This window comes from Carcharodon carcharias, chromosome 10 (assembly GCF_017639515.1).
Source record: "Carcharodon carcharias isolate sCarCar2 chromosome 10, sCarCar2.pri, whole genome shotgun sequence".
NCBI classification, from domain to species: domain Eukaryota; kingdom Metazoa; phylum Chordata; class Chondrichthyes; order Lamniformes; family Lamnidae; genus Carcharodon; species Carcharodon carcharias.
This window is the reverse complement of record NC_054476.1, coordinates 78,250,533-78,275,352: the sequence shown is the minus strand read 5'-3', so window position 1 is coordinate 78,275,352 and position 24,820 is coordinate 78,250,533. Positions and strand designations below refer to the sequence as shown.

At 42.8% G+C, this 24,820-nt stretch overlaps 1 protein-coding gene across 2 annotated transcripts in view; it reads right to left on the bottom strand.

Annotated features, from left to right (window-relative positions):
* The window catches only part of arhgap1 (Rho GTPase activating protein 1), a 45,465-nt gene extending 21,117 nt beyond the window's left edge, over positions 1-24,348 (bottom strand). Inside the window, exons 1-5 of one of the 2 annotated variants that reach the window (XM_041197967.1) lie at positions 24,228-24,348; positions 14,421-14,574; positions 9,086-9,187; positions 6,929-7,016; positions 2,003-2,134 (exon numbers count right to left, since the gene is read on the bottom strand). In XM_041197967.1, coding sequence (XP_041053901.1) covers positions 2,003-2,134; positions 6,929-7,016; positions 9,086-9,187; positions 14,421-14,559 — 461 coding nt within the window. In that variant the 5' untranslated portion in view covers positions 14,560-14,574; positions 24,228-24,348. Of the gene's footprint in view, positions 1-2,002; positions 2,135-6,928; positions 7,017-9,085; positions 9,188-14,420; positions 14,575-23,935; positions 24,036-24,227 lie in introns of those variants that run through there. The other variant, XM_041197968.1, reaches the window with a different exon arrangement.
* Between the last annotated feature and the right edge of the window lie 472 nt (positions 24,349-24,820).

Below are 24,820 nucleotides of genomic sequence, written 5' to 3'. Positions count from 1 at the left end.
ATAGGCAAGATATAAGCTCATGGAGTGGGCGGTAATATTTTAGAATGGATACAGGGGCAGGCAATGAACAGTGGAGTGCTGGGGCCTCAGCTATTTGCAACCTATATTAATGACTTAGATGAACAGACAGAGAGTAATGTGTCAAAGATTACTGCTGATACCAAACTAGGTGGGAAGGGAGGGCTGCAAAAAGATATAGACAGATTGGATGAGTGGGCAACAAGATGGCAGATGGAGTATAATATGGGGAAATGTGAAGTTATTTACTTTGGTCATAAAAATAGAAAAGCAAAATATTTTTTCAAGGGTGAGAAACTTTTAAGTGTTGATGTCCAAAGATACTTGGGTGTACAAGTTTGCACCTTGCCAATTAAGACTTTACAAAAGCCAAAATAGTATGGATCCTGGAAATCAGAAATAAACACATGAAATGCTAGATTAGTTCAGGAGTTCTGATGATCTAAAATGTAATTCTCTCTTCATCGACACTGCCTGATCCACTGAGCATTTCCTGTTTTTATTTCAATTAAGATTTCACCTCAGCTTCAGCTCTTTAAACTTTCTCAGTCTGAAGGAACAGGAAATATCACTCCTTGATTGTTCACTTTAGATCAATTAGGAAGCTGCCTTAATTGTGCCTCAGATACTAGTCTATACTGGTTCTCCAGGGCTGGGAAGTTTAAAGAGCTGAGGCTCAAATCTCCAAGCTTTCAAACATGGCGCGGAGGGTGGTGGGGAGTGGGTGAACAGTAGAGGCAAATATTTAGGAAGGTCTTACAATTATTGGGTAAGGGGAATGTCTCACACTCCACATAGGTGGGTTCACATTTTGGAGTAATGATACACTGCCCACTCTGGTACATATTCCTATTACAAGATATCAGGACACAGGTGGTAGTGGCCCCAAATGGCCTGGCAGGTAAACAATTATTCATGTGTGAGCATTGACAGTGTGTGTCAGAAGGATGCTTGGGTTAGAAAACAATCTCAACAGAGCTTAATCCACTCATACGAGGGGTTTTTGTTGGCTAGGAGCAGGAATCGTGACCAAATCTTTTTCCCTAACCCAAAGACCAAGATCGATTATAATATACGAAGGATTAAATCCTGGACACTCTCCGACCTGTTTGTTTTACTCAGTATTGCTCTTCAAAAGCTGTGCCATCAGCAGACCATGCCATGTCTAGTGAAGACTCTAAATCTAGTTTTGCTCAGTACTGTACAGTAACCTCTGGAGCAGGGCAAAGGTAGAACTACTATAAAATTTTAGATTAGCTCAGTGGTATCACTTTTAACTGAGTGGCGGGGGTGGGGGGATCAGAGATTAAGCATGTAATCCAGGCCAACACTTCAATACAGCACTGATGGAGTGCTGCACCGTCAGAGTTGCTGCCTTTCAACTTGGAATGTTAAAATCAGGCCTGTTCAAGTGGACATAAAGGACCCCACGATACCTCGTGAAGAGGAGCTGGTTTTTCCACACGGTTGGCTGCCCCAGTAGCTGGATTGATAACTATCTCCTCTCACTGAGGACATAAAGATGCTAAGAGATCAGTAAACTGCTTCAGTTTTGTTTGCACAATGATACTGGATTGTGATGCTGCAGCTTACACACTATGCTGTATGAAGTAACAGGAGCTTGCATGGAACCTCAGGGACATGATAATTTGATTGCCATTGGCGTAGGCATTTTCTCCATCCTACATTCTTGAATTTGGCTTTTATCATTCCACCTACAACCCCTACGCCCGCCACTCTGATTCACCAGCACAAGAAACATATCCTCATAAGCAAAATTATTTTTATCAAATTAAATGGATAGTCCAGCTAGAAGAATCCACTTACCAGATACATACCCAATCAGATCCAAGCATTACTGGAGACTCAACATATGTGTATTTCCCTGATACATTAAGTAACAGCTTTGCAGCAGCAAATCAGAGAACAGAATGGGACAACCAAGCACATTTGATTGAAATGTAAAAGGCACAGTCACACTTACTTCCTGTCAAACTCCTTGTAAGCTTCCAGTAACCAAGCAAATGAAGGTTTATTTTGACTGTTGAGTCCATAGTGAAAGTACACGACAGAATAGTCGCTCTCCACGTACTTGTCCAGCGTGTGCTTCAGGTATCTAGTGTCGGGAAGATAGAAACAGACTCAGAACAGTCAAAAGCCTAGTACTTCAAGCAGAAATCCCATTGGTATGCATTAATTATGTAATTCAACTGGAGATTCATACAAGGCTAAATACAACACCATCACAATAGGAGCAGAAGTAAACCATATGGCCCCTCGAGCCTGCTCCACCTTTCCATATAATCATGGCTGATCATTAACCTTAACTACACTTTCCCTCCTCCTCCCCATATCCCTTGATCCCCCAAGAGGCCAAAAATCTGTCTATCTCCACCTTAAGTATATATAATGGTGGAGCATCCTCAACATTTCGGGGATGAAAATTCTAAGAATTCACAACCCTTTCAACTGAGGAAAATTCTCCTAATCTCACTGCTAACTGATCTGCCCCTTATCTTGAGACTGTGTCCCCTTGTTCTAGGTTCTCCAGCCAGGGGAAATGACATCTCAATGTCAAGCCCCTTCAGAAGCCTGTATGTTTCAATGAGATCACCTCTCGTTCTTCTAAACGCCAGAGAATATAGGCACAGTTTACTCAACCTCTCATCATTCTCACCTCAGGGAATAATCTAGTGAACCTCTGCCATACCGCCCACAATGCAAGTATATAATTTCTTAAAAATGGAGACCAATACTGCACACACTACTCCAGCTATGGTCTCACAAAAGCCCTGAATAATTGGAGCAAGACTTCCTTATTCTTGTTAGCCAATCCCCTTGCAATAACGGTCAACATGACATCTGCCTTCCTAATTAATTGCTGTAATTACATGCTAACTTTCTGTATTCCTTGTATAGTATACCGTGTGTCCCAAGTCCCCCTGACCATTAACAAGTTTTGCCCTTTTAAAAAATACTGCCTTTCTATTCTTACAACCAAAGTAAATAACCTCACACCTAACCACATTATACTCTATCTGCTGCTTTGCTGCCCACTCATTTATCCTGTTTATATCTTTCTGCAGCCTCCTTTGTGTCCTTCTCACACTTACATTCCCACTTAACTTTGTATCATCAGCAAAATTAGATACATTATTCTCTGTGTCTTTGTCTAAGTCATTAATGTAGACAGTAAATAGCTTAGGCCCCAGCACTGATCCCTGCGGTACTCTACTAGACACAGTAAACTTTATCCACTGGGTCCCCTTTAATATCTTGATAGTTACATCCTCAAAAAACTCCAATAAATTTGTCAAACACTATTTCTATTTCATAAAATCATGTTTGACTTTGTCATACTATGATTTTCTAAGTGCATTGTTAATACCCCCTTAACAATAGATTCCGGCACTTTCCCAATGACTGATGTCAAGCTAACTAGCCTGTAGTTCCCAGTTTCTCTCTCCCTCCTTTCTTGAACAGCAGAGTTATATTTGCTAACTTCCAATCTACTAGGACGGTTTTAGAATCTAGGGAATTTTGGAAAATCATAACCAGTGCATCTATCATCTCTGCAGCTACCTCTTTTAGAAATCTAGGATGTTGGCCATCAGGTCCTGGAGATTTGTCAGATTTTAGACTCTTAAGTTTCTCAAATGTTTTTCTCTGATGATATTAATAACCTTAAGTTTCTCACTCTTTTTAGCCCCTTAGTTACCCTCTGTTTCTAGTAATTTGTGTCTTCTACTATGAAAACAGATGCAAAATATTTGTTTAATATCTCTGTCATTTAGACAAGGTTGGTCACTGTCATGATTGAAATAAGCCCATAGCAGTGGGTGGAATTCTCATTTATTGGCTAGTTTTAGGGTCCTACATGGAATGGTTTTGGGCAGCTTCAATATAGCTCCTAGTGGCATGGGAACCACAGCACCAAAACTGCCTCCAACTGACACCAACCTGGCAACCTGAGAGGAGCCACTGGATGATTGGTGTGAGAAGTGACTTATGTACTGGTGAGACAACTCTCCTGAAGATAGTTGAGGTACATTGTTGGATTATAGAGAAAATTCAACGGCTATATCTGACCTGGGAAATACTTAATGTCAACAGTCTGCACCCAAAGTAAATAGTCTTCTATGCCCCCGTATGATCAATGCTTCAACAAGAAACAACAAAATTCAGGAGCAGTTAGCGGACATCTGAATTCAGTTCAAACAGAAACCTGCACTTCTTCCTAAATAATGGTCATTGAAGATGAATGTGGTTACGATGAGGCAGCGTCACAGGATCAAGCAGCCCATAAGCACAATTAGGTTAACCCTTACAGCAAGTCTAACAACTGACACAGAAAATGCCGACAGAAGCTAACCCTTGAGAATGGAAGATAGTGAGTCCACCTGTCTGCTTAGACAGTAACGTGTTGAAGCTTCTACTTCTTCCACTTCAGCCACTACCTCTGGCATGTTAATCACTCCAGAGAGAATTCTCAAAGGAATTCCAGCTGCTTTCCTCAAAACAATCAGACAACCAGAAAGGAATTGGGGGCCCAGCTACAGGAAGCTAGCTGCTGACTCAGATTCAGTTCAATATCTCGACCTCGCTGATTATCCAAAGCACTGCATTGCTGGGCAGGTCAGCACAACTGTATCAAATCCACCACATACCCACAAGTTCCACCTAATGAGTTCAATTTTGTAACACTGCTGACTCTTCTGCCCCACAGGCTTTTTTCCCCACTGTTGACCTATGATGGGGACTGAGTATCATGAGCACTCTAGCAGCCATTCTCCACAGGTGGACCCAAGGTGGATGAGGTGTTTGGCCACGGGAGCTTCACCGTCCAAGGTACCCAGATCCATACACGCTTCTGAGGACAGCAGAGAATAGCAGAACCCTGCCATGATATGCCCAATCCTAGGAGCACCGAGGCAATTTTTTTTTTATTCATTCATGGGATGTGGGCTTCGTTGGCTGGGCCAGCATTTATTGCCCATCCCTAGCTGAACTTGAGATGGTGGTGATGAGGCAGCTTCTTGAATCGCTGCAGTCCATGTGGTGTAGGTGCACCCACAGTGCTGTTAGGAAGGGAGTTCCAGGATTTTGACCCAGCGACAGTGAAGGAACAGCGATATATTTCCAAGTCAGGATGGTGTGTAGTTTGGAGGGGAACTTCCAGGTGGTGGTGTTCCCATCTATCTGCTGCCCTTGTCCTTCTAGATGGTAGTGGTCATGGGTTTGAAAGGTGCTGTCTAAGGAGCCTTGGTGAATTCCTGCAGTGCATCTTCTGGATGGTACACACTGCTGCTACCGCGCATCGGTGGTGAAGGGAGTGAATGTTTGTGGATGTGGTGCCAATCAACCAGGCTGTTTTGTCCTGGATGGTGTCAAGCTTCTAGAGTGTTGTGGGAGCTGCGCTCATCCAAGCAAGTAGAGAGTATATCATCACACTCCTGACTTGTGCCTTGTAGATGGTGGAGAGGCTTTGAGGAGTCAGGAGGCGAGTTACTCGTTACACGATTCCTAGGCTCTGACCTGCTCTTGTAGCCACAGTATTTATATGGCAAATCCAGTTCAGTTCTGGTCAATGGTTACCCCCAGGATGTTGATAGTGGGGAATTCAGTGATGGTAATGCCACTGAACATCAAGGGGCAATGGTTAGATTCTCCCTTGTTGGAGATGGTCATTGCCTGACACTTGTGTGGTGCAAATGTTACTTGCCACTTGTCAGCCCAAGCCTGGGTATTGTCCAGGTCTTGCTGCATTTGGACATGGACTACTTCAGTATCTGAGGAGTCATGCTGAACATTGTGCAATCATCAGTGAACATCCCCACTTCTGACCTTATGATGGAAGGAAGATCATTGATGAAGCAGCTGAAGGTGGTTGGGCTGAGCACACTACCCTGAGGAACTCCTGCAATGAAGACCTAGAGCTGAGATGACTGACCTCCAACAACCACAACCATCTTCCTTTGTGCTAGGTATGAATCCAACCAGCAGAGAGCTTTCCCCCTGATTCCCATTGACTCCAGTTTTGCTGGGGCTCCTTGATGCCATACTCAGTCAAATGTGGCCTTGATGTCAAGGGCAGTCACTCTCGCCTCAGCAGTTCAGCTCTTTTGTCCACATTTGAACCAAAGCTGTAATGAGGTCAAGAGCTGAGTGGCCCTGGTGGAAGCCAAACTGGACATCAGTGAGCAGGTGCTACTTGATAGCACTGTTGATGACCCCTTCCATTACTTCACTGATGATCGAGAGTAGTCTGATGGGGAAGAATTGGCCAGGTTGGGTTTGTCCTGCATTTTGTGTACAGGATGTACCGAGGCAATTTTCCATATAGCCGGGTAGATGCCAGTGTTGTGGCTGTACTGAAACAGCTTGGCTAGGGGTGCAGCAAATTCCGGATCACAAGTCTTCAGTACTATTGCCAGACATTCCCCTGGATCCATCTGCTAACTGATTGATCTTGTGCTGGTTTTATTTTAAATTATTGTATTTTTGTGGGTGAGGTCTATTTTGAAACTCTTCCAACAATGAGTTTCATTAAAGTTGAATCTGACCTCTTGAAAATCCTACATGTTGTTCCATTAATTCTTGATCTTAATGCTCTCTCAAAAGAATTGGCCGGTAACCTGCACCAATCCATGCACGAATTCAACTTTACATCCAGATGCCTGGACACACTGAGAGCAGACTAGGCTGTTGATATTGGATGTAGAATGCTCTACCTCTATGGGATGCTTCCTCCCGATACCTTAGACGCTTGGTTGTTAAACTGCACCATGTCCATCAACAAAATGAGGAGGGGGAAGATTCAGGATGCACTCAAAGGGTCACTCAAGCTGCCCCTTTAGGGAGTGGAGTTTTATAAGACTAAAGAACAACACATATCTTTTGGCAAACTCACTTAAGCAGTTGGGTGTGGTCCAACTGGTGACTGGGAGGCATCCGACAGGCGCTGAACACTATCACCTTCCTGCCAAAGTTATCATCCCCTGTAGGAATAGACATGATGAGTCAGTTCATTTAACACAAACCAATGCTCCCTTCAGTAAACCAGTCAGAGCTGAGGCACTGGCTCTTATGCAGTTCTATAAATCAGTAGTTTTCCTTTTTATCTCATCATCATGTGTGTTTTTTAATGCCTTGGTTAATCTATAAAGCTCTCAAAATCAAAGACCTGCTTATTTGGACACACCAACTCTCACCTCTACGTCCTAGTATCCTGACTCCACCCATATGCTGCGGCTCTTCCTCACGCACGCATCCCATCAGCTCTCTCATACTGTAACGCCTCATGCTGCTACTTGATCTCCCACAATTTTAGGGTCATTAACACAGAGCTCACTACATCTAAATCCATGGCTTGCTTGTTGGAAACACTGCACAGGAACAATGTAAATCTTGATATGTCAGCAAATATGGCACCATCACATGGAATAGTTGAGGCATAGACACATGTAAGGGAAAGCAAGCTAAGCAGGAGGGAGAAAGGTAAAAAAAGATATATTGATAGGGTTAAATGAAATAGGGTGAGAGGAGGCTTCTGTGCAGAATAAACAGTGGTATAGACCAATCAGGCCAAATGGCTTGTTTTTGTCCTGTGCATTCTGTGCAATCCTTTGTAAATGTTTGAAAATATTTTCTCGTCCCACACACATCAACCTGAAAGGGAAGCTCCAGACCAAAACAAATGTGGGATGCTGACCCGACACAAGCAATTCAGCAAATTACTGATCAGTTCCACAACAATTCCTCAATGAAAGAAGCAACGCTCCCAGGCTTTGAAAAATATAAAGCGCTTTGTATCTACTGGGTCTTGTGGTGCAAAAACTGCCAGAAAAGTCTTTTTGCACCATCAATCAGGCAATGCACTGAACCACATAGGGCCAAGACTCGGTCTGTGCTTCATCGCATGGTGAAAAGTGGGTGTGCCCTTAGGGAGACAATATGCATACAACATCAGGCAAACAGAGACTCTACCAATTTAGATTACTCAATAACTAGATAGGAGGAGCCTCTCTCTTAGTGGTAGCATTCCATTTAAATCAGAAGTTTGAATCTTGCTCTAGTTAGTACTGGTGATGGTAGCCCACTCCAGTTCTGAATTATGGGACGATATCCAGTGAGACACCAGCAGTCAGAGGGTGAGGGTGGGACCCGCTCCTATCATTGTATGGGTTCAGAATCAATCAAACCCTCCTGCCAAAAAGGATAAGTTATTGATAGTTATGGCCATGGAAGTAACAATCATGTCACAGGCTGTCAAACTGCTAATCAAACTCCAATTCATTTCGTGACTGCTACAAAGGGAAAAGCATGAAGATATGGAAACAACTATATTTTAGTTAGGAGACACAAATGTGGTGATGGTTTCTGCCCACATCAAACACCTCACTAGCCAAAAAAATGTTTGGAGAGCAGTAATGGGTTCCCTTGGTTCACAAGCAAGAAGGCAGATTTCTACATCCCTAGCCCTGGGCACACTCGGGGATGAATTGGAACACCAACAGAAACAGAAATCCTCTAATCTCCCAGAGGGAAGACACCAAAGAAGGTTACAAGTTTTTGATAAAGTGGATACAGAGAGAATGTTTCCCCTTGTGAGAAAGTGCATAACTAGCGGCCATCAGGATAAGATAATCATCAAGAAAGCCAATAAGGAATTAAAGGTCCATTTAAGGGCAAGCTAGATAAGCTTATAAGGGAGAAAGGAATAGATTGTTATGATGATAGATTTGGGTAAGAAAGGATGGAAGAACGCTCAAGTGGAGCATAAGCCCCGGCATGAACTGGTTGGACCAAATGGCCTGCCATTTGTAGATATACTATGTAATGCTATGTGGAAGAGGCAAGAGGTAATTTTAAGAAATCCTTATCCATGGGTAGAAACAACTGGAGGAGGAGCTCACAGATAAGAATATTCCTTCATTTTAACACTACAGACCTGACAGGCACAAGGAGTTACATCAAAAATGTTTCATTTGGCATAGTCCTCTTCCTTATCCCCCTCTCTAATTCTATTCTGGACAACAACAAATAGACAGTAATTTTATCGTCCTACCTGCCACCTCCACAATTTGGCGTCTTGCAATGTCATAGTATGGATCATCCCACTTCAAATTAGGGGGAGGATCAACAATTTCAGGTGAATACTCTTCTTTACCTAGTTAAAATTAAGAGAATATTTAGTGTTCATACATGCTTATTAAATTCCTATCTGTTTAATTTTCCACTCCTCTCATAAATGTGTATATATATATATATATAATGTATTTTCTTATAATGTGTTAGAGGATGTGCTCTATACTGAGCAGAGTGTAGGGTTGGTGCCAGATAAGTAAACACGATGAGGCCAACTATCAATTAAAAAACTGAAAACATCTATATTAAGTGTTCATGGAGAATCCCTTGGTTTTTTTCTCAATATTCTTTTCTTTGAAGTTTGAATTTGAAAGATAGAAAATGTGTGTTAGATAATATTAGAGCAGATCTTCCAATGTCAACAGCAACGAATGTTGAGGGGTCTGCCCTTTCGGACTCATCAAAGTTTTGACATGTGCACAAGCACTGTAATTGCATGGAAAGTTTAAGCTTCTAACATGCTGATTTACGCTGCCCGGGACACTGAAAATGTCTCTTACACAGACCTCAGGCTCGGAGGCTTGGACTAGATACGCATTACTTACCTGAATACCTACCCTTGAATTGTTATACTATTTAATCTTTGGTGCACTCAGTGATTAACAGCATTACTCAAACCCCCATCCTCCCCACATATATCCCTTCACACGCACACGCACCACGCACTCACACACGCACTCTCACTCACACAGTGAGTCGTCCCTCAGCCCATGACAGTATTTAAATTACTGATTTTTCCCTAAATTATTTCACAATAAACTGGAATATGAACTTTGTAACTTGAGGTATATTTTGATGGGAACAATTTTAATTGCTTATTTTTTATTTCATAAATGGTAGGACAGGCAAAGATAAAGAAGCACACGTGCACTCACACACACAAGGGGGGCGGGGGCGAGCAGAGCCGGGGGTGGGGGATGTGAGCAGGGGCGGGGGGGCGGGGGGCTGGTGAGCCTAGAATTAATAACAGCTGCAGGTTAGGTTAAAAACACAAAGTCACTGAACTGAAGGCAACTCCAGGGACATGTCGTCAGTTCGTGGCTTGAGAGGGGCGTGACATTGCTGGAATTACACCTTTACCATTTGGGCTCACTATTTATCTCTCTGATAGTTCCAAGCTGCAAGTTCTCACTGGGGTCGACCTAACCAGTAAGAACATCATTTAAAATGCAGTCAGTGGCGTGTCTGGATGAGACATGTTAGGTGTTGCTTTTGGTCTTTTCCTGTTTATTTCATTACCATTCATATTGAGTGTAAATATCAGGACGCAAGTTCTAAAAATAACTCCCAATCCTTATTCATGTCTAAGTGATGATTCCTATTGCCTCTGGGTGCCTTTGGCCTTCAGTACTGTGCCATGGTTATGCTTGGTGTCCTCAGCCCGGGCAGTAGAGGTTCACAGGACAAATAACCATGAAAAGCAGCTGAATTCAATCCAACTTTCATCCAGCATACACATATGGGTGCCATACAGGAGTCCCATATACTCATCTCCACTCTTTCCTCCAAGATTCTCAGGTGCAGCTGGACTACTGAATCTTGCTGCCTGACTATAATCAGTTAACTTGAACCTGCGACCTTACATTGAGCTGCATGATGCCCCAGTGTTACCCTGAATTTGCCCTTAGCCCAGTGAGGAATCAGGAGGAACTCCAGCTTTCCTGTTATTTTATCTTTTTTTTATTCATTCACAGAATGCAGGTTTCACTGGCTGGACCAGCATTTATTGTCCATCCCTAGTTGCCCTTGAGAAGGCAGTGGTGAGCTACCTTCTTGAACTGCCGCAGTCCATGTGGTGTAGGTACACCCGCAGTGCTGTTAGGGAGGGAGTTCCAGGATTTTGGCCTAGCGACAGTGAAGGAAAGGCAATATATTTCCAAGTCAGGATGGTGAGTGACTTGCAGGGGAACTTCCAGGTGGTGATGTTCCCATCTATCTGCTGCCCTTGTCCTTCTAGATGGTAGTGGTCGTGGGTTTGTTAGATGCTGTCTAAGGAGCCTAAACCATAGTTTGAATGCCGTGCAATCATGTGACTTACCTTGCCCAGGAAAGTTGAAATGAATGGCCTTGCATGTCTCCATAGCCACAATCAAAGTCATTTCTAGTATGGCTCCTCAAAACAGCTGATCTTCAGGGGCCTTAATATTGTTTCATCTACAAACCTAAAATCTTAATTTTGTTATTGGGCTCTCGCAAGGCACCAGTTAAGTTAGTTCAAAAGATTTTTCTTACCTAGTTTCTCCTTAGATGAGAAGAATTTGCACAGTAAGGAGCAAAATAGACAGTCAAATGGCATTCTACTGAGAGTGGGTGGTAGCTTGGTGTCATTGAGTCAGTATGAGATTAGTCACCAAGACTGAGTGACAGCTCAAGGAGCCAATCGGGGCTGAATACACACTGGTGATGTCACAAAAGACAAAATCCTCCTCTCTGCTCTTCTGACCCAAAGGCCAAAAGTGTAATCTGGAGTGAGAATTGCTTCAGACAGACGCAAATGGAAGATTAAATACATTCCATCAGTTTTAGAGGCTGTAAGGTAACTCAGGAGGGCAAAATTAAAGACTAAATTAAGATTTTACAATTTTGGCAAATGCCATTTGGTCATCCCTGACTCACATGTTAAATGGATGCAAATGCTGAAGCAATCAAAAGGAATTTCCATGAGGGTACATAATTTCTTCAAAATTCTTAATAAAAATCTTAGGTGTTGATTTATCAAGAATTAGAGTGAAATGCAGGTTAAATTGTGCAAAAATCATTAAAGACTGTTAGGAAATTGCTCTAAAACTCGCATTAACAGTCTGGCATTTGACAATTGCTGTCTCTGGCTGCTAAGAATATTAATCTATTGAATTCATTTCGCCCATTATAATCTGTGCACTTCATTTAATTTAATTTGATTTACTTTATTAACTAGCATGCCAAGACTCATTGCACCCATCAAACCATAGCCCGCACCTTCGGGAGTGTGTGTTGGGAGGACAGGTTGTCAGGGGAGAGCAATTGGAAGTTTTTTCTCTCTCCCATCCATGGTATAGTGCTTCTTTAAACAACAACATGCTCTAAACCCCTTTAGCTTTCTCAGATTAGTTTTCTCCCTTGTTTTATTGCTTCTGTTAAAGGTACTGACTTTTGCTCATGAACAGTCCCATGATTTCTTTTTATTTGTATTGGTGGGAAAGCAGTTATTGTTTGATGTCAAGGTTAACAATCCATTCACCGACTTCAGCTAACAGAGTGTGGTTGTGACGCCACCAGGGATGGATCTCTCAGGACAGAATTTCAGTATGTTGGCACTGGTCTGACTTGGATGACCACAGTCACAATTTGAGCTGTTCTTCATATTCCACATCTTCTGTGGTCCATCCTAAAGCAATTGACTGTTGTCCAGATTTCCCATGGAAGGCTGACACCTGGCACTTCACCACCCAGCTCAGTTACCAGGTTGTGGTTGGTGACATTTGCAGTAAAACAGGAGGTATGCCATCAACAGATAGGGCTGTCGTCAGTTTGTAAGGTGTGGAGTGCGAAGGGACTACGAGATTTCAGGCGAGTGTATTGTTTTTTTTTGATGCCCTGTGTCAATGGGAGTGCTTTGTTAACTCTGAGCAGGTGGTGTTCTTTGATAAGGATGTTTTCCCCGAGGACATCAGGTGGTTCAATATGTGCTAGCACAGGAAGCTCCTTGAGCTGTGTTGGTCTCAATGTCTCAGAAATAGTCCTCATGACTTCCCAGAGTGGGAATATCTACCAGGTTTGTGTGACAGCTCTCGAGCCAGGCTGAGCAGAACTCTGCTGTTGGGCAGACCAAGGCAAGCGAAGGAGTGCTTGGTGTGTTGGCTCTGCTGTCTCAGATGGTACCCGCCAGTTTCCATAGGAGATTGCCTTCATGCACTCAAGTCAAAAGGCACTGAAACTCCTACCCTGCCTAACAGCAGCTGTGTAACAACCATACCAGTAGCACAGAATTAATGCTGATGCTGTTGCTTCACAGTTCCTAATAAATTTAAAGATAATGGCCAACAAGGAAAACAAATAGGGAGATGGCTCATGGTAATGTCACCGAATTAGTAATCCAGAGGCCCAGGCTAATAGGACACAGGTTCAAATCCCACAACGGCAACTGGTGGAATTTAAATTCAATTAATAAATCTGGAATTCATAGCCAGTTTCAAAAATGGTGACCAAGAAACCATTGTTGATTGTCATAAAAACCCATCTGTCCTTTAGGGAGGGAAATCTGCTGCCCTTACCTGGTACGGCCTGCATGTGACTCCGGACCCACAACAAAGTGGTTGATTCTTAAACTCCCTCTGAAATGTCCAAACCATTCATTCACTCAGTTCAAAGGCAAATTAGGGATGGGCAACGAATGCTGGTCTTGTCAGTGACACCCACATCCCATGAAAGGATTTTTAAAAACTCCAATGGTTGTTGTGGCATCACACAAGTGGTCAATGCTCCTGTGTATGTTTAGGTGGCCAGGCCATTGGATGTCTGACAATCCTTTACTAGAATTTAAAAAAACGTATTGCAAATACAGACATCACTGCAACTTGGAGTCCAACTTGGCACACTGTAAATCTAGCAGCCTGAGGCAAACTAGTAGTCACTTCGCAACCTTTTTTTAAAATCAGAAACTACTGGATCTCTTACTTGTTGCTGATTAAATCCATGCATCTAGCAGAGAGGCAGTTCTGGGTGTGGCATGCAAGCTGGGACTAAGGCTTATCTCAGAGGCCGATGCAGTATTGAGAGCAGTTATATGGGGGACACAGTAGGTTTCATGTACGGTTGGGATCACCTGTTATGGAGATGAGTTCTGTTTGAACCTGTAAGCATGGGCCTGGGTTTAACACACGGCTAGATTGTGGTTTGGAAGCAGTCAGCGGGATTGTGGTCCATCTAGGGGTATTGCATCTTGGCGGAAGTTGATGTTAGATTATGGGTCTTGGAAGGCAGTACACAGGTATAGTGGTTTGGGCAATTTGAGGTCAGGGCAACAGGTCTGGTGCTGTATACAACGGACATAGGTGTGGGGAGGAATGTCCAGCTGGAGATTTCTCTCCTGTCTTTAGGTCAGTTGTGAACAGCTCATACAGGCTCCATAAGATAAGAGCTCCGGCATTTAGGTGGTAATTAGAGTTCAGTATTTGTACAGGGATAAGAGCTCAGTATTTAGAGCTTCTGCATTGACTCAAGTTTCAACCTGCCACATGCTCCTATACAGACACCCAATCACTGTCATTACTAACCTGACTTTAAGTCACCATCACATTCTGTAGGCCAGGTTTTTGCATCCAATGGAGAGAGTTTTAGTTGTCCAAGTGCATTGGAAGTATCATCTGACACCAAATCATCCTGTAAATCCACCAACAGATCGGTTGTTGCCATAGCTGATTGTTTCACCTAAAAAAATTTTGAAGATGGATTACAAAAATGATTCAAAACAGAAAAGGCAGAAGAACTCAGCAGGTCTAACAGCATCTGTGGAGAGAAAATCAGAGCTAACGTTCGAGCCCATATGACTCTTCTTCAAAAGTGATTTGTTGACCAATTCTTGTAAAAAAGCTGAGGTTTCATTCTATGGTGAGTGATTTAGGTCAACCAGTTTACAAATAACTGGAATTAAGATGGAAATTAAAATCCCTTGCCTGGAGGTTAAAGAACAATGGACCATGAATTCCCGCTTTGGACCACTAACAAGTGACCCTCTGCGGGAAAGCGCATGAGTGAGGGCACATAGTCAACTGTGACAACTCTCTCCATTCCCACAGTCTGTTAACACTTACTTTGTAGATTCGTACATAATGAACATTTGGATAAGGTAACTAAAGATTGGGTGCATCCACAGAATCACATGCCAATGAGATAGGTAACCTTCAGGAGACACATGGAAGCAGCTAGATTGGGCCTTGCATGAGGAAAATAGTAATGTTAAATGTTATTCTATGAATAGTGAAAACCATAAATCCTGATTGGAACTGAACAATATGTTGATTTTAGGCTTTAGGGAGTGGACCTTTCACTGTTGTGTAGCTTCCAAAACAAGAGGTTAGTTGTGGTGATAAGATTTTGCTTAAATGCAAGCTGTAGTACAATATTCCTTTAATAATCTTTTGGTAGTACAGAACTTGAGTATTGCGAAAAAAAAGAGACATGTCAAAGCTTTTCGTCTTGCACTCATCAGGACACTTCACAATAATACCAATACAGGGGGAAAACAACAATTTATATTTTTCAGCAATACTCAATGGGCAGAATTTTGCCCTTGATGGGCAGGCGGGCCCCACCAGCTTGGCAGCGGGTGGGCAGCCGATCGCCGTTGCCAAAACAGGCCCTGCAGCCATTTTAAGTGGGCGGGCCAATTAAGGCCCGCCCAGCAGGTCACCCAACAGGAAGCACTATGCGCTTTCTGTCCAAGCGGGTGGGGGGTGTTTCCCCAACTGCCAGAGTGTGCTCTTCAGCGCATGCACACGAAAGAGCGCACATCTCCCTGAGGCTAAGTGCTGCCTCAGGGAGATCGCTGACAGTGTTTGAAAGTTTAAAAATAGAAAAATAAAAAAATTAACATCCCCCTCATGTGACAAGTTAATAAATATCACAGAAACTTTATTAAACTTTTTTAAACCCTACATGAAACCTTATCCACCGGTGGGATAAGCTCGCCTGGGGGTCCTGGCCTGCTCGCCAACCTTGAGGTTGGGTGGGCAGGGCCTTTAATTGATTTAACTACCCTGTCAATGGCCTCAATTGGCCATTGACAGGTCGGCGAGCGGACAGCTGATCAAGCTGTGGCCCCGCCTCCTGAATATTTAAAAGGGGCGGGATGATGTCAGGGGAACCCCCCAACGTCATCTCACATCATTTTCCCATCGGCGAGCGGGCCCCACCCCCAGCTCACCAACAGAAAAATTCTGCCCAATGTTTCTTTAACTGAGATTTTAAACATCCATTGTTTTCATACTGGAATACGATCAGAATCGTGCACGTGTTCGTGTCTGCCGAGAAACAGTGCAGAAAAAGGAAGCAGTAAAGAGAAACATCGGCAAACATCAGAGATACAGATTGTCACATACATAGCCCAGGAATCAAATTCAAGATAAACACCTTTGTGATCCACTGTATATTACATTGCATGTACCAGAAGGTGTTGTCTCCCTGACTGAGGAGGCATCACAATGCATGCATGCGACAATTATTCCTATGCACGGCTCAACAGTGAGCTCCAGGAGGCTATTCAACTGTGGACATCACAGCCATGGTCATTCTCCACATACCTACCCTGTCCAGCAAGAGCCACTGGATAGTGGTTAACAGTGGGGACCCTGACCAAATCCGCCTTTCTGAACACAAACCACTGTGGCTATTTGTAGCACCCTAGCTGAGATCAACTAGCAACCAGCAAATAAACTGGAACATTGCTGCCTATGGGTTTCTGAAACAGTCACCCCCAAAGGAACCCCAGTTCAACATCCCTACAATTGCCATTCTGGGGATGTGAGCAACATTTTTGTAAAACAGACAACTTGTGATTTTGGTGTTTGTGAACTTTGTGCACACAGCAATGAATTAAAGTTGAAGGATTGGATCCAAGCTACACTTTACACCTGTGTACAGCATCAGGTTGCTATACTGACTGCGCTGCTTCTTCAATATGACAGGGCCTGGTTCACTGGACTGATTCCTGTGATGAATGGGTTACCCTAGGAGGAAAGTTTGGACAAGTCGGCGCTGCATCCATTGGAGTTTAGTAGAATGAGAGGTGGTCTTATTGAAACGGGTAAGATCCTGATGGGACGTGACAGGGTGGATGCTGAAAGGATTTTTCCCCTTGTGGGAGAGACTAGAACTAGGGGACACAGTTTAAAAATAAGGTGTCTCCCATTTAAGACGGAGATGAGAAGGAATATTTTTTTCTCAGAGGGTTGAGAGTCTTTGGAACTCTCTTCCCCAGACAGCGGCACAGGAAGGGTCATTAAATATTTTTAAGGCCGATTTAGTTAGATTCTTGATCGACAATGGAGTCAAAGGATACAGGGGGGTCGGAAGGAAAGTGAAGTTGAGGCCACAATCAGATCAGCCATGATCTTACTGAATGGGAGAGCAGGCTCAAGGGGCTGAATGGTCTATTCTTACTCCTATTTCATTTGCTTGTATGTCTCCATTCCAGATCTCAACCACTCACATTCTGAGCAGCTGCCAGCATTCCTAGTCCTTCCCAGCAGGTAATTGTTGGAACTGTTCATTAATTTCAGAATTGTTCAAATACTGCCAAAACCAGGAACACTTGCTTTTCTGGGAGCAAAGGGAACAGAGGTAAGTGAGACCAGAGAATCACAGCTAATGTAACAGTGGCCTATATACGTATATCCTAAGACCCAGACATTCACTTATATTCCAATGCACTGCCTGTATTCTGATCTGTTCCATGTGCTATTATATGAGGAGGTGAGAAACATGGGTTAAAAGCAGGAATTCTAAAGCTTCAACTTAAAAATGCACAACAGGTGATATGAAGGAATTTTCCTCAACAGTTGCGATAGACAAAGACAAAGAGGAAAGTACAGGTCAATATATGAACACCTAATTAGGAAACACAGAGCTAATGGGCTAGAAGATAAGGTAATTTCCAAACTTTAAATTTTACTTGAGCTTAGCCTTTGAACAGTGAAACTAGAATTTTAAATGTAGGAAAAACTTAGCAGGTCTGGCAGCATCTGTAGAGAGAGAAACAGAGTTGATCTTTCGAGTCCCTATGACCCTTCTTCAGAGCTGAAGTAAAGTGGAAATGTGATAAAATTTTTACAGTTTAAGGGGGGCTGGGGCAGGCAGAGCTGGATAGAAGGCCAGTGATAGGTGGGGACAAAGGAGGGATTGACAAAGGTGTCAAGAACTAAAGGACAAAGGGAGTGTTAAAGGAAGCAGGCTGGCATTTCTCGGCACATTCAAAACAAAAGCAAGGCTGGGTTATGGGGGTAAGGCAGGGGAGTGGGACTGGATAGAATGACCTTTGAGAGAGCCAGTACAGACTCAAGGGCTGAATGGTCTCCTTCTGTACTGTAAAGATTCTGTGATTTAAACAGACTATTTGGTTTGTGGGAGCTTGCTGTGCACAAACTGGCTGCCGATTTTCCTACATTACAATAGTGACTATGCTTCAAAGTACTTAATGGCTGTAAAATGCTTTGGGACATCCTGAGGTTGTGAAAGACGCTATATAAATACAAGTTTTTTATTGGATTGTAATTAAATACCCTGTAATCTGAGCATTCTGATTGGTTCCGGGGAATGCGCAAAGGAAAAGCCCAATTTTCAACGAGAAGAGGTGAAAAATATTGGTGAGTATTATGCTACTGATTTATTATTTTTAGGAATGACAGTGTATCCCTTAGAAAAATAATTACCATGGTGAAGTTCTGGACAGGTAGCAACCAGGAGGCTGGGATTTTCCAAACCAACTTTTATAAATCAGTCAACAATCAGACTAGATTGCAAATGTTTGGAACGGGCCTCCCTCTAATTTAATACATGTCACAGTCAGAACAATAACAATACATATTTAGCAAGATATAATTGCTCCATATTATGAGAAGGATATAGAGGCACTGGGGAAGCTGTAAGAGATTTACTGGAATAATACCAGAATTTAGATTTAGGAATATCTGACTTGGAGTAGGCCATTCAGCCCCACGAGCCTGCTGGGCCATTCAGTAAGATCATGGCTGATCTGATTGTGGTCTCAGCTCCACTTTGCCATCTGCCCCCATAGCCCTTGACACACTTGTCTATCAAAAATCTGTCTAGCTCTCCCTCGAATAAATTCAACGATCCAGCCTACTCTGCTTTCTGGGGAAAAGAATGCCACATACTAATGACCCTCAGAGAAAAAAATTATCCTCTTGTCCGTCTTATTCTTAAACTGCGTCCCCTAGTTACAGATTCCCCCACAAGAGGAAACTTCCTCCCAGTATCCACCCTATCAAGTCCCTTCAGGATCTTATAAGATTCAATAAGATCATCTCTCATTCTTCTAAACTCCAATGGGTTTAGGCACAACCTGTTCAACCTTTCTTCATAAGGTAAGCCCTTCATCCCAGGAATGAGTAAAGTAAACTTTCTCTGAACTGCTTCTAATGCATTTATATCTTTTTTCAAATAAGCAAACCAAAGCTGTACACAGTGTTCTGATCTGGTTATGGAACAGTAAACTTTTGTTTAAAGCAGACAAAGTTTGAAACCCCAGTTATGCACTAGGAGAATAAAGCCACAAAATTTCACAGTTTTACGCAAACAAAACAAATGTTACTATACAAAATCAGAAAAGTAAAACAATCTACAATCTCTAACTTTTACTCTAACATTCAGAATTGACACGAGGTAAATATGAATTGACTGGCAAACTGTGGTCTAACACAACACACTGGACATTAAATGGCAGATGCTACCAAGACAGATCCCACAGATTTCTCAGCAACCCACCCAGACATCAGTAGCCACTGAGTCACAACATCTCATTAATACTCTGCTTCCCTCACAACTCTTCACTTTTGAATATCTAGCCTCTGAATCCCCTCATAAGCCACTTTGACATGGACTGCCTCAACAATTGCTCACCTCCGGATGGTTCAATCTCTTCTCCTGAGACTGCATTCCATGGGATTCACAAAACTGCAATCCTGCTCTAATTGCCAGCACAATTCCAACTCTTTCATAAACTGCTAGCTTCATTAAGCTGGCCCTGACCCTGGGTTTTTCTGAACTCCAGTCTCTTGTCTACATTGAGCTGTAAATGGCTCCCAGGGCTTCTCTAAGCCCTAACTGCCTAGCAGGGAACCAGTGGCCTTCCCTCACCTTCTCAGCTCCCGAAGACTTCTCTGAGCCCTAACTGCCTGGAGCCTAACAGCTCCCAGGGCTTCTCTGTGAGCTGCAAACCACAAGAAGTCCAAACTGCAACCAACCCCCCCCCCCCACTCCCCCCAGCAAACGCGGATAAATTGAAACCAGAAACCTTCTTAAGCTCCACCATCTCCATGATCATATTGCCTTTCAGGGTTCACTGAATGCTTTCAAACTAATTTAGCTCTAACTTACAAAACAAAACATCTCTCTGGACTGCACTTCTTTGTAAGCAGTGTAGACATCACATCTCCAGTTCACCAGCTAAGTGAGCCCACTTGCTGTTTTATGGCTCTCTCTTCTATTCTGACTCTATTAAATAAAGATGGCTAACCTTCTGAACTGCCATTTTCTTTTAGGCGTTCTGGCAATCACTAAAACCCAGCATTTTAGTTACCTTACTGTCATAACAACAATCCTCCCAGAACTAAACATTACCTCTAAACTATTAACCAGAACCACAAGCTAGATCATCACATATTCCAGATGTGGTCTTACCAAGGCCCAGTACAGCTACAGTAACGCTTCTCTCTTTTATATTCCATTCCATTACAATAGTCACCAACATTCCATTTGCCTTCCTAATCAATTGCTATACCTGCAAACCATTTGTGCTTTATATATCAGTTCACCCAGTTCCCTCTGCACCAAGTTTTCAATCTCTCTCCATTTAAATAATATGATGCTTTGCTATTCTTCCTGCTAAAGTGGACAAGTTCACATTTTCCCACAATATATTTCACTTGCCAAACTTTTGCCCACTCATTTATCCTATCTATTCCCCTTTGTAGGCTCTTTATCTCCTCTTGACAACTTACTTTCCTATCTATCTTGGTTTCACTGGAAAATTTAGCTACCAAACGTTCAGTCCCTTCATCCAGGTCACTGATATAAATCATAAATAATTGAAGCCCCAACACTGATCCCTGTGACACTCCACTAGTTACAGCTTGCCAACCAGAAAAAGAACGATTTATCTCTACTTTCTGCTTCTGTTAGCTAACCAATACTCTATCCATGCCATTAAATCATGACCTTTTATTTTGTGTAGCAACCTTTGATGTGGCACCTTATAAAATGCCTTTTGGAAACCCAAGAACACCACATCTACAGGTTCCCCTTTATCTATGGTGCTTGTTACTTCCTCAGAGAATTCTAATAAATTAGTCAAAACACAATTTAATGCAATTTATACCTATCAGGAAAGATTAAGCAACCTGGGGTGTTTTTCTCTAGATAAGAGAAGACTAAGGGATGACTAGATGGAGCCTTTATGACAATGCAAAGGTCTGATAAGGTAGATGTGGAGAGGATGCTTCCACTTGGGGGAAGGCCAAAACTAGGAGCCATAAGTAAAAGATAGTCACTAATAAATCCAATAGGAAATTGAAACACAACTCTTTACCTAGAGAGAATTTAGTATGTGGAACCCACTACCAGAGTGAATAGTCAAGATGAAAAGCTTAGCTATACTGAAGAAGAAGCTAGATAAATCCAAGGGGCAAAGAAATAGAAGGATAAATTAATAGGGTTAGATGAAGGTTCATGTAGAGTACAAATTCTTACTGAGATGGTTACCCAGTCTGAACTTATATGGGCTCATCCAAATCCTGCTAAAGATTGCTGAGTTGAATTAAACAGCAGTTGGGGAATGGTTGTTTTGTACTATTTGTTGTCAAGTAATCTCACCTGGATTCAATGCATTTAGATTGAAGGTGGGGTTGGGGGGAGAATAATTAGTACAGGGGAAAAAATTTTCCACAACCGTTTTTGGTTTCGAAGCTAAATCAATATTGCCAGGAAATACACCAAAAATTATGATAAGAATTTCAGTCCATTTCACCATTCAACAATTTGTACATCAAACTCCTGAAAATGTCACTTATCCAGTAATTTATAACACGTGATGGTAGCACTATAGACTCAGTTATGACAAGTTAATATCCTTCTGCATTCCTGTGTAATTACTTAGAATAATGTCACACGAGAACATTAGGCTTCAGTTCTCAAAGGAAAAACAAACTGATCCCAAAACAATTGATAAAAAAGGCCCAAAATTGAATGTCATTAAAAAGGATTTTAACTTATTCAATCACCTTTAAACAGTGGCCTTGGTCACAGAACTCGATAAAGGCTGAGGTTTTTCACTCAAATGAATGTCAGCTTTTTTCTGAGGCTGCGTCACTAGTTTGTTCGATGCTAGTTATCAGTTTTTTCTCGGTTTTTAATCAGTTTTTAATGGATTTCAACAATACAGAAAGCAAATGAAATATGGGAAGTTGGGAGTGGAGGGGATCAGGGAAGAAGAGGCAATGATGACACCAGAACACTGCATCCTCACCAGCCAGCTGTGTTAAGGACTGAAAAACCCCCTGTGTGCCGACCTGTTTCACCATTACCAAAAAATTTACACAAGAGCTAATTCTTAAGAAAATAACAAGGATGAGAGTTCATCTTCATCAGCTGGACTAATAATCAGTAAAAAAAAAAAGGCTGCATTCTCCAGGCCAAATTAAACAAGGCTGTTCAGATGAAAATATTATTTTCTGTGACACGTTTCTCATGCATGGCTATGCAACAACTTTCATTTATGTAGAGGCCTTCAAGATGATAAAACATCCCAATGCGGTTCACAGAATTGTAATTAGCTGGCAACTGACACAAGGAAATATTTGGACAGGCAACCAAAAGTTTGGAGATCAAGGCAGAGGTGGAGGGAATACGTGAGCTTAGGGCCCAGGCAGCTGAAGGCAATGGACACCAATAGTGGATTGAGCCAAATAGAGGCCAAAACTGAGGCTAGAGGAGATTATAGAGTTAGAGAGGGTCAAAGCTGTGGAGGCATTTGAAAAGGGTGAGAATTTTACAATCAAAGCAATGCCCAAGTGGGAGCCAATGTAGGTCAGGAAGCACCAGAGGTGAAGGGTAATTTGCTCACCATATTGGTTCCTGGGATGAGAGGGTTGTCCTGGGATGAGTGGCTGGAGTTTAGGTGAGGAACAAGAGGTGATCCCATTTAAAATACAAGATTCTGAAAGGGCTTGACAGGGGGGGGACATAGATGTTGTATCCCCCAGCTGAGGAATCTAGAATATGGGGACACAGTCTCAGGATGAGTTGATCATTTAAGACTGAGATAAGAAGAAATTTCTTTACTCAGAAGATTCTTTGGAATTCTCTACTCCAGAAGGCCGTGGATGTTTCATTGTTGACTATATTTAAGACTAAGATAGACTATTTTTTGATCTCTCAGGAAAACAAGAGATATAGGGAGCAGCAAAATGCAGTTCAGAAAGAAGATCAGCTGTGGTCATATTGAATAGCAGAGCAGTCTCAGTGGACTGTATGGTCTGCTCCTGCTTCTATTTCTTATGTGCTTATGTGAATGGGACTTGGTATGAATTAGACCGTGGGCAGCAGAGTTTTGCATGAACTCAGATTAATGAAGGGTGAAAGATGGATGGTCAGGCAGAACAGCATCGAAATAGCTGAACCTAGAGGTAACCCTAGATGGGGGTTTCAGCAGCAGGGTACTGAGGTCAGGGCACAGATAAGGTAGAAAAAGGTAGTCTCAGTGATGGAGACAATATTCGGTCAAATCTGACCTCAAGAGTGAGAGCAATCTGGTTCTGCCTCAGACGATTGCCAAGGAGAGGGAGAGAGTTAATGGCTAGGGAACAGAGTTTGGGCAGAGAAAGGGGTGGTTACTGCAGATAATGGCATTGGTCTTCCTCATATTTAATTGGAGGAAACTTCTGCTCACCCAGTACCGGATGCCGGATAAGCAGTCTGATAGTAGAAGAAGTCGGGAGAGGTGATGGTGAGGTAGCTGCCACATTGGAAATGAAACAACTCCTGTCAATAGACTGACCTCAGTGTTATTATGTCACACAACAGCAATCGTGACTTTGATATAATCCTGCTGAAAGAGTATCGATCATAGGGAGGACAGTGTTTATCCGACAGCCCCACACAGTGTGGGGAGGGAGTCGATTAGCTGCAAACACCCATTGGGCAGATCCTTGCCCAAACCCACCAGCCGCAGCCCCGGACCAGCCGCCCTCACTCTCGCAGCGCTCGACTGGCTCCAGCTCCGAGCACTTGGCGCAAAATCAGCCCCCCTCCGCCGGGCTCACCGCCCCTCTCTCTCCCGGGTCTCTCACCTCCTCCCGGGTCTCTCTCGGAGCCGCTCTTGATGTTTTCACGATCGCACCGCCAACCGGAAAAGACTCAAAACATCAGCTGCCACTTGGCCACTTCCGGTCCCTGCCTCAAGAACCGGAACTCATTTTCACCTCCAAACTTCCGGTCCGACAGCCATTACAGACCCCCACCGCCTACATTCTATTTCCTGTCCGACAGTCATTACAGTCCCCCACGGCCATAACCTCAATTTCCGGTCCGTCTGCCATTAATGCGGATGTTGAAATGGAGGATTGAACCTGTTGTTTAAATTTAATAGACTGTCGCTCAGATTTTATACAAATAAATGAGACAATTCCTCCATGTTATCACATAATTCATTACCGGACCTTTTTTACACAATGAAATGGTGCTAGTTATGAAGTGAGACTTGAGAAAATTATATAAACAGAAAATACTTGATGTACTCAGGTCAGGCAGCATCTGTGCAGAGCAAAAAGCAGAATTAACATCTCAGGTCAATGACCTTTCATCAGAACTGGGAAAAGTTAAAGCTGTAATAGATTTAGCAAGTGAGGGATGGAGATTAGAAAAGATCAACAAAAGGGATGAT